General features: G+C 36.0%; 1 protein-coding gene across 1 annotated transcript in view; it reads right to left on the bottom strand.

Moving 5' to 3' along the window:
- Nucleotides 1–3,180: 3,180 nt before the first annotated feature.
- The window catches only part of CMPK1 (cytidine/uridine monophosphate kinase 1), a 30,706-nt gene continuing 22,793 nt past the window's right edge, over nucleotides 3,181–11,093 (bottom strand). The window contains exons 2-6 of the mRNA XM_006108159.3: nucleotides 9,400–9,546; nucleotides 7,570–7,722; nucleotides 6,240–6,316; nucleotides 5,896–5,992; nucleotides 3,181–4,564 (exon numbers count right to left, since the gene is read on the bottom strand). Coding sequence (XP_006108221.1) covers nucleotides 4,523–4,564; nucleotides 5,896–5,992; nucleotides 6,240–6,316; nucleotides 7,570–7,722; nucleotides 9,400–9,546 — 516 coding nt within the window. The 3' untranslated portion in view covers nucleotides 3,181–4,522. The remainder of the gene's footprint in view (nucleotides 4,565–5,895; nucleotides 5,993–6,239; nucleotides 6,317–7,569; nucleotides 7,723–9,399; nucleotides 9,547–11,093) is intronic.

Below are 11,093 nucleotides of genomic sequence, written 5' to 3'. Positions count from 1 at the left end.
TTTTTTTTTTTTTTTTAGTTTTATTCATTTCAAACGGGCAGGATCCGGCCCGCGGGCCGTAGTTTGCCCACGGCTGGGCTAGAACAATGGTAGTGCCTCCTGTGTACATTACCTGGCAATTAAAATGAAAGAGTTTTCATTTTGACAGGCCATTGTGATGCAGCCTCATCACAATCAGATACTTGAGCCTAGTTCTCAAAGCTGCTTTGGAGCCAGTAGTGGGAATGTTCCTCTATAGCAGCTCCTCGAATAACGACTCAATGTCATTTAGTTATAATGTTGGAACCTGACTCGTTTATATCAATTAGCCTATGTTAACACTCCGGTGTGGGGTGAATTTCCCGCCAAAATATAAGATGGCTCTGTCTTTTGGTTTTGTTCCATCCACCAAAAGGGTGGATTACAAACAAATATTTGGTAATACGCAGTTACAATCGGCCCGAGTTTACACGTTTCCCGCACTCCACCGCAAATCTATATGAACCGAGTTAAAGACGGCTCCCGCGGAGTACGCGCAATTCACGCGAGCCGACTTAACTCGTTTCCCGCACTCCAAGTGTTAAAATTGACTTCATTACATATCATTTCACTTACAGTTGTTAAGCAAGGACTTAACTGTATAAAAATAATAAACCAAGGGTGAGCCATGCACAACAGCTTTGTGCTTCCAAGTACTAACTGCTGAACTGACTCAATGTCTTTCCCCTCTGGCTCTGGGAGCCCTCAGAGCCAGGTGAGTGAGGACCAGTTCCACTGGAGTCCTCAAAGAGCTGCAGGGTTTTATAAACCAGCAAGGAAACCTATTCAATCCAGGGCTTTTCTTGAAAGTCCATCTTGAGTTTACTATCAATTCCCCCTACCCCCACACCCAATATTTTAGAAGCAGCTACTAAGAGTGTATTTCTTCCAAGAAGCCTTCTAACAAGTAGTATATGAGCATTCCTTAAAGTTCACACACATGGCTTTATTTGAATTTTACTTTCTCTTTTTAAAGGTGGTTACTCAACCAAATGAAAATACATCTGCTATGTATATGGTATGCTGCTTAACGGCTTCATTCCACTGTGTAGAAGATAGCTCTTAAAGTTTGCCTCAATTATCTCCTTTAGGGCTAGAATGTAGAGGTACCCCTGCAGATGCTTTTCCTCTGGTTGATTAGGGCATTAAAGGCCAGTTAGGAAGCTGCATAGTTTCTTGAGAATGCATCATAAACAGAAAACAATTTTCTGTGGCTGAAAGAACCTCACCTGGAGAAATGTTGATCAGGAACCCTGTCTCCCTAAACAGTACAAAATAATTAAGCCCTCTTCTCTTATGTCAGGGTCTTATGAGGACAGTAATGGGAAAAAAAAAGCCTCTTTGGAAAAGAGGGACCCAAGAGAAGCAGGTTCTGCTCTAATGAATGGGGGCGCGCAGGGATCCCATACAAGTCTGAGCAGACAGCCTGTAGTCGGTATGGCTGACATGGGGTATAGGGTGGGAGCCAGAAATTCAACTGTTCTCTTCAGCTCTTGACAGGAAAAATGGTGAGTACAGAACTTAATCGAGGTCCAGAACTAACATCACAGTCACAATAACCATACCTGTTCAAAGGAAAGCAGGCCTGGATCCAAGAGAGTGCTTACACTGGAGTCCAGGATGACGAAAAAAGGGAAAGGAGATTAGGACCATTTTTACCTTTTTCCTTTGGTGCATAATAAATGAGCTTCCTTTCTTTCATTAAAAAAAAAATACTTAGAATGAAAGAGTACTGAATTTAGCAGAAGTATACATGAAGGCTAGTAAGAAGTGCAGTAGACTATATGTCAGCCAATCAAGACAGCTAAAAGGTCTATCTGCATCAGTGTTAGTTTTAGATAGAAAGTTCTTGGAAGGCAGAGAATGTGTTTGTAGTACTATGGCTTGTGCAATGTGTGTTGAAGAGGAAAGACCAAACCTCCGGGACCACTGAAATGTCAGACAACCACTTAAATTACATGGACAAAGCCACAAACCCACAAAAAAACCCGCATCCTGAGACACACTACTTGCCTGCTACCAATTCCCCTCTCAAAGAGACAAGGAATCGATGCTGCAGGCTGGCAATGAAATAGGCTACTTGTGCCTCAATCCAGATTACTTCTTGAAGGAATGGGATAGTAATGCTTTCTGCTTAATTCAAGATGCACAAACATAATACACAGAGCAGAAAATTCTCCTGGATCCTCAACTCTGCTTTTGCTATATGAGGATGCACATGTTAAGTCTCCCATATGCTTGTGAGAACAGAAATCTGAACCAGCAAACAACAAAGGCCACAGCACAAAATTTATTGGAATTATTTACTAAATAATCCATATATATCTAACATCACTGAATGGAAATAATGTTAATTTTCTATTTTAAATAGCAACACTTCCACTGGGTTCTTTCAAGAAAAGTCAAAAACTTCTTGGTGACTGTGTCTTTAACAAATGGAATGACCTAACTAGTGAATTTAGATGTATCTGAATCAGCTACTGAACTCAATATTGCTGACATGTTTTTCTACTTAAGCAAACAAAAAACAAAGCTTCATAGTTTAGTAATTATTATGTTTCTTGGTTTTGGTTCTCAAATGCCGCAGAAAGATATTTGATGAAAGGAAGCAAAGCACCTAATCTCAGCAGTCTCCTTAAAATCCACACGTTTAAGGTTGCTTTCACAACACCAATATAAATATGTAGATCCCCATCTGATAGGTTTCTTCACTTATGTGAGGAACACATTCAAAACCTTAAGTCTTCACTCTTGCTTCATACTACAGCCATTTTATTAAATTACCCATAAAAGCCCTCTGTCCTGGTTGGATGGAATCACTAGATAAGAATTCATTACAACCTCCTCCAAGAAACCAAGATGTCAATACAAATTTTGGTGGCTAATATGTTATAGTACTTATGGATACTTTGTTGTTTTAATGGCAAGTATATTGCAAATTCATCATTAATAAGTGAATTTCATAATATACATAGAAATAAATAAATCTATTACAAGACAGGGGTGGTGAACAAAAGTAGGTTTACAGTTGTGAGTACACGAAACAGTTAATAAAGCTGTTATAACAATCATAATGTGCATGTCTTTTTCCATATGAACTTTAAACCTACTTTTGCCCACCCCTGTATAAGAATATACACAAATTGTCCTCACTATTCCCAATGGCTTTAAATATAAAAATTTAATTATATTAACAATTATACAAAGTCAAATTTTAATTATGTTAATTATACAAAGTCAAAAAGGTGCTGAAGACGAGAAACATTTTAATAAAAACCTTGATACCACTTTGCATTGGTGATGTCAGAAAAAAAGAATGGAGAAAATAAATTTCTCAGAGATTTTTAAAGGAAGAATAAATTTAAGGAAAAATTCCTTTGGACTCTACAGCCTTCTTTTTTATTCTGTACCTTTTCATGCTTCAACATATGCCAAAAAATAATTTACTGAATAAAAGTAGCCAGGAAGGAAATCAAACATTTATAAGATATATTTATTATTTTTCTGACCAAAGTGCAGTGATTTTTAAATCTTCTTAAACAAATAACTATGAAAAAATATTCAAGGAAATAAAATACAAATGAGAAATTTAACCATTAGATTTCTTCTACTTTATACTAACCTTAAATTTAGTCTAGAAAACAAACCAAAAAAACCCCCAAACCATTTTACCGTAAATCTAGTACATGCATTTCAAGGTTTCACTGCTAGGAATTTTGTTGAGATCAATTTAATCATTAATAACACTATATAATAGAGCATAAGGAACTCATGTCATTAGATATGACCCTTGTCCCTTATCCTCAGATTTATGTCAGAATAAAGCTGACAATTCTGCCAGGCTCTGAACCCCCAGTGCCCTCATCCCAATCCCTGGAAGCAGACTATGCCATGTCATACAACTTTGTACAAATTGTATTAAAACTAAAACATAGCTAAGTTTTCTTACCTTTTTATAGGATATAGTCAGTTATTGGATAAATACTAAAACACTTCTAGCAATTCATCTTATGAGTTTGTTTACCAAACACATTGTGCAAGAACTAACTACACAAAAAGTTCCTTTGGAATTTGGTCCATAAATTCACTTAACAGGTTGGAAATTTAAAACCTGCAAGAAAAAGAGGAAGTGAGGAATCCCTAATCCTGACACGTTGTAATCACTAAAAGGATATATGCATACTAAAAAGTTTTGCTCACAGAAGGCACAAACTATAAAAGGGATATCCTTATCGAATAAAAACAAAGAACTAGCTAATGCCCTTCCTTGTTTTGTGAGCACCATAGCTAAGACAAAGTTTAGACCCGAATTCATTGTCTACTCCTGTGACAAAAAAAAAAAAAAAAAATTGAAGATAAAAAAATTTAATTTGTCTTACTATATACTTTCTGGCCACTAATTGTGATGTAATTATGAAAGATTAAAATTGCCTTAAAAAGGGATTGTGATAGCAGCTATCAAAGCAATATTCAAGCATGATTTCAAGGATGCTTTCAGGTTTAGTTAGCCTTCTTTGTCAAAAATCTTCACAACTTCATCAAAAACCTGTAAAGGAAAAAGACAGGAATAATTTTAAAAGCAGATATTGTTAAAATACCATGTGGCTTAGAAGTGTATCAATTTTATATTAATTTCCAAAGTAGATAATTAAAATACACATTATGATTTCTTAGTTTTATTTATTTTACTTTTGACAGTAATATAATACCATAAATAATACATATAAGCCCTGGCCGGTTTGGCTCAGTGGATAGAGCATCGGCCTGCAGACTGAAGGGTCCTGGGTTCGATTCCCGGTCAGGGCACATGCCTGGGTTGCGGGCTCGATCCCCAGTGTGGGGTGTGCAGGAGGCAGCTGGTTGATGATTCTCTCTCATCATTGATGTCTCTCTCTCTCTCTCCCTCGCCCTTCCTCTCTCTGAAATCAATAAAAATATATTTAAAAAATTCATATAAAATTATGAACATGTTGCATTCAATTTTAGGACAAAATAAAACTTCTTAATCGGCTACACAAAAATTGATAAAATGGAAGTGGCTTATCTTCCTAGTTCTGATTCTAAAACACTAAAGTTTTCTGATATATTACCTTACCACTATACAAAGTGGCAATAGATAAAAAAAGCAAAAATGACTATACAATAACAAAGAAAGGTCCAGAGGAAGAAGATTCAGGTAATCAGGGGATGACTGGGTGAATTAAAAAGCACTAGAAATAGTTGCTGGGCACTGAGGGCTTTCGAACCACAGTTGAGAGAAGACAGCTGACTTATGAAGGAAGAGAGAAGTGCTGAGCCACGGACACTGTGCACCTCTGGAGCGACGTGTTTTTATTTTTTTTTCCTTTTTATTGAATTTATTGGGGTGACACGGGTTATCAAAATTATACAGGTTTAGGTGCACAATTCTACAACACATCATCTGTACACTGCATTGTGCACTTACCACCCCAACTCAAGTCTCTGGCCATTAATATTTATCCCCACTTTCCCCCACTCCTGCTGCCCCCTGGAGCTCTGTGCTCTGTGACAAAAGAAATGAAGGCAGCCTCGGGCTCCTGAGCTAGATAACCTGCAATTCATATTATGGATTTTTTTTAATGCTCATGGTCCAAAGCATAGTCTCAAATGCCAATTTTCCAGTGTTTGAGAAATGAGGTTTGGAATTAATAAACCACCCACTTCTATGAAGACAAGTCTGAAGTTGTAAAACCCATTTTAGACTATTCAAAAAGGAGAAAAAGCCTAATTTTTCATTTAATCTCAGTGTCTTGAAAAGCAAACTGTTCTGTCATACTATTTTTTTTCTCCTGCCTATGCTCTCCATCACATTTTTACTTGACTTTTTTCTTTTTAAGGCAGGATAGGGATACTCACTTCATCAACAGATTTAGAAGCATCTATTTTCTTGACTTTTCCCATTTCTTCATATAAGTCAATAACTGGCTTTGTTGACTGAAGATAGGTTTGAATTCTGGGGAAAAAAAGGCAAATATTGCAAGGTTCTAAGTATTCATCCATTCTCCTCCATGTTATAGGATAGCTCAGAGAACACTGGATCTGACCCAACTGACTCCCTTAGCATCTTCTTAGATAAGCCATTTCACATAGTTAAGCATGACATTATCTTTTTCTGGACCAAAATGAGGCAAGTATTTAACCTGCTATTCAAGTTCCAAACTGAGATTGAGGTGGCTTATTGTATAAAAACTGCAAAGTACCTCTTTTCCAAGCTCTCTCTGTTGTCATCACTCCTACCACTACTCTTTCCCCTCTCAAGACATCGTTCAATACAGATCTAAAAAGAAAAATAAATACAAAGTTATTATAAAAAAAGAAAGATATGAATTTGTCAATCTTTTAACCTGAAAAGAGAATAAATTTTGAAGAGTTAAAAAAAAAAACCTGCATTAAACTGAATGTATCTAATTCATTAATCAACATGTAAAGTCCTTTTAAATTTAAACATGTGGTTCAATTTATATAAACTAGATTAAGTAAGTACAGAGCATAATACGAATTCATTCATGACTCAGTTTTTCCTGTGTATTTTTTTTTTCAAACCGCAATAAAAAGAAGATCTATGTGTGTATGGGTCCATCTAGGATACATTATTAACTTATTAGGTATGAATTACATGCCTCTGACTTTGTCCTATTTTTGCTTACTTTTCAGTAATTCCATAAATATCCAAATATTGAAGAATCAACATATTTGCATTTGAATAAAGTACCCCTTGTTAATCATGAATAAACATTCCTTAGTTATAAAGCTGTGGTAACATTCTAAAGTTAACTTTGAAGAATAAGTGAAAACATATTTTTGGGGGTTGGAAGAAGAGAGTTACATTTTAAAACAACTCAAAGGCTTCAGCAAGTCCCTCCACCAGAGGCACATTTGCAATTCAACCAGCCAACTTCCTTCAAAGCAGAACTTCAGATTCTTATTCTTTCAGGCTGTTGACATGAATTTAATGAAGTTTACAGGTGTGAAAGGCCTTTTAATTAAATGAGTCCAAGAAATTAACTCAGTTAGTCAAAGGTATGTCTAAGTATGCTATTGGAAGTGCCAGAAAGAAAAAGAATGCTTTCCTGCTTTTTTTCAAGATCATTTTACACTCTGAACACAAATCAGGCTATCTTAACTGTTGCCTTAAAATAGAAAGTTTTCCCAAATTCCCAGAAATATGTGCTTCTTTTCCAATAAACAACCATCCCAAGGCAAGATACACTCTCTAATAGTACATACCTCAGAAGTAACAGGGCAGCTTCATTACTTAACATTATTATACAAGTCAATTTTTACTTAAAAACAAAGAAAATTCTTATTATTTTCAAAATAAAGCAAATTTTAGGTCCACAAGATTGCTGATGTCAAAAAATGTTTAACACTCCAAGAGCAAGACAGTGCTATTCTGTCCAGCCAATGTTCCAATTCAAAAAAATACTGCTGCCAATATAAAATGGAATATAAGTAAAAAGTGACTGCATTTCTCTAATCATTGAATCAAGTTGTTTAAAGCCCATGTGGGCAGATGAAGATGTTCATTACCTCATTATCACAATCAAAAAACAGAACGAAAGATACATCTGCCTTCCCATCCATGGTCTTATTCCAACCTTGAAGGTTGTCTTCATTTCTTGGAAACCCATCAATCAAGAATTTATTCTTCTGAGCATTGGCAGCCATTATCTGATCCATTTCCTAAAAGAAAAGGAAGATTTAGGGTCAATACTACATTAACAATTTCTTAAGGAGGGTAGTGGATATATTGGTGTTTCTTTTATTATTCCTTAAATCAGAAGTAAAGCATGAAGGATGCATAGACAAAAATTGACTTAAAGAAAATGATCTGCCTTGGCTAGTGTGGCTCAGCTGGTCATGCACCAGAAGGTCGCTGGGCTGATTCCAGGTCAGGGCACATGCCCAGGTTGCTGGCTTGATCCTCAGTATGGGGATGTGCAGGAGGCAGCCAACTGATGTTTCCCTCTCACATGAATCTCTCTCTCTCTCTCTCTCTCTCTCTCTCTCTCTCTCTCTCTCTCTCTGTCTCACTTCCTTTCTCTCTAGAAAAATCAATAGAAATATATATTTTTTAAAAGAAAATGATCCAATTAGTATTACCAGTAACATGGTTGCCTCGAGCTAGTGGAATTATGGGTATGTATCCTTCCCCCATTTTATGCACATTCACATACAATTTGTGGGCAGTTTCCAAATGTTCTACAGTAAGCATGTATTACTTTCACATACACATTCACAGCATAAAGAGAAATATAAGTATTAATCAATATCTTTGCTTCAGCCACTAGAGACCCTATCCAGCCCTCCCCCTCCCCTTCCCAAATCATCTTGCTGTGGTGAGAAGTATGCTGCATCTAAAGGCACTCAGATTCTCTGCAATAATTCAAGTCCAATTGCAAAAATCCTTGGGAAAATATAAAGAGACTGCTAGCATTAATGATTAGTATAGGAGTTAATATTCTCTCTTTTTTTAAACTGCAGCTAATTAAACCTAAATGTCACTGGCTACCCCGAAACACAGGTAGCAAAGAAAACAATACGTTCAGAGAGACAGCAGAACACCTCACCATCCTCTTCCAAAGTCTGAATTTAGGTAGGAGAATGTGGATATGTGAATGGGAGATGCAGATCTCTGATCTCCAAATCCTTACCACTACTAATCCCCACGGGCTAATAAGCTCAGATGCATGGTTTGGTCAAACTCCCGAGGAGCCTCTTTTCCAAAGCAAACCAATATCTAGTCCCATAAGTGCTCACATGGTCAAGACCCCTGATTCCTTTATCTGAGTGTTGGCTTTATCCCAGCATCTAGCTTCTCCAATATTCACAACACTTCCACACAATTCTTTTGGACTTCTATTATAGCATTTCTACCCCAATTATGGTAGTGGAAGATATCAGAAGAGGTACATCCATATTCTACTCACTCAACACACATTTGAGGCCAACTATCAGGGAACATGAAAAGCAAGGTCATGGCCCCTGGGGAGCTCAAAGTCCAGTGGATAACAAAATGTAATTAAATGTGCTAAGTTCTATAATGAGGTATAAAAGGATGCTATGATAAAACAAAGAAGCAAGCACTAACTATCTGGGACATTCAGAAGCTTTACCCAACAAGGGCACATGTGGGAGGCAGTCAATCTATGTGTCTCTCTCACAATGATGTTTCTCTCTCTTCTCCCTTCCTCCCTCCCTTCCACACTCTCAAAGTAAATGGGGAAAAATACTCTCAGGTGAGGATTAACAAAAACAACAAAATTCAATACTCTGAATATTTTCATTACTCAAAGAAAAGGCAGATTTAACTTATCATTTCCTTGCTTATTTAAATTGGTTGGCATTCACATTCCTTACCCTCTTTAACAAACTGATGGTTATCTCAACTGGCACAATCTTTCCATCTTTAATGTACTTTTCAATGAGTTCACCATACTGTGAATCTGGGTTTTTCCTTTCATCACGAAGAAGTTCTCCTGCAGAAAGGTGTGTATAGCCATATTTCTGGAAGAAACAACACATAGGAAAAAAAAATCAGAATACATTCAACCTAATAGAACTATTGTTTTTTTCCCTTCGTTTTAATGTCTATACTCTATTTCTTTTCTTACAAAAAAGAAGTTTGGCTTGTATATTAAATAATTTAATATTTTAAGAGAGATTTCATGCGATCTCTCAGTTTGCTTAAAAATATACTTTACCACTCAGCCAGTGTGGAGTAGTGGTTGAGCATCAACCCATGAACCAGGAGGTCACAGTTCAATTCCCAGTCGGACACATGCCTGGATTGCAGCAAAATGATGACTCTCCTCATTGATGTTTCTATCTCTCTCTCCTCTCCCTTCCTCTCTTTGAAATTAATAAAAACACATTTTAGACATATACATTTATTTATTTTACCTACATAGGGCATGGTAGCTATAATGGTCACAAACCATGAAATCCTCCCAAAATTTATCTAATTATTCAAGACATTAACACCTCATTATATTTCTTCACAAACACTATCAACAATCAATGTTGAAATGTTATTAACATTCAAAAAATGCCTAACAAGTATCCATAAGATTCAAGGCAAAAAAACAAAACAAAACCTTGGCTGTGTTTTTTATATAGCAATGCAAATGTTCAGTGAAACACCAACAATACAATTGCTCTTTATGGATTGCCTCTGTTATATGAAAAACAAATTCCTTGTTTAAAACCCACATTCTATAAAATCTGCTTCCCTTCCTTAAGCTCAACATGTCTAAACTGAACTCATCAGCATTTACACAATCTCCATTCTTCTGTTTTATTCCCTTTCTCAGTAAACAGTATAAGTCCTACACAAAATCAGCTTTCCTGGCCACTCTGGTCACATCAAAAAGCATCTAAGAGTATCACCACCTAGACCAGCATCTTCCTTACTACTCTCAAATGTCCATTTCCTACCTCTCTAGTGAGGTCTCATTAATAGGGAAATACAGTTACCTATTTTATATGTTAGTGGAATGAGTAAATGAGATAATATATGGAAATCGCATACCAGAGAGCCTAACACATAGTAGGGGATAAAAGCCATCAATTACAAATAATCTGGAAGCATATATATATATATATATATATATATATATATATATATATATAAATTTTTATGTTATAATATGTGTATATATAGTCAGTGTAATGGTTTTGATAGAAAAACTAATCAAGGTGTTTAAGTGAGATGATAGATATGAGTATCTTATGAAAGGTCAGTAAGTATAGTTTCATGACTGTGATTATCATTATTATTAAGGACTTACAAATGCTGTATTAGATCATAGGTCACATTATAGGGTAGTTGAGCTAAGTCACATACAATGCTATGGTGTTGTTCTGCCATTTCCCCAAGGTCAGAATGAGAAAACAATATAGATCTAAGAAATAATACTGAAAAGCTTTCTCTACTGAACTTGCACATTCCCTTTGATTAAATCAAAAGAACCGTAAAATCTATTTTTAAAATATTTTTACTCCCAAATATGACGACACTCAGAACTACATTCAATATTCAGTTACAACAATCA

This window comes from Myotis lucifugus, unplaced genomic scaffold (assembly GCF_000147115.1).
Source record: "Myotis lucifugus unplaced genomic scaffold, Myoluc2.0 scaffold_1829, whole genome shotgun sequence".
NCBI classification, from domain to species: Eukaryota; Metazoa; Chordata; class Mammalia; order Chiroptera; family Vespertilionidae; genus Myotis; species Myotis lucifugus.
This window is presented reverse-complemented; position numbering and strand designations above follow the sequence as displayed.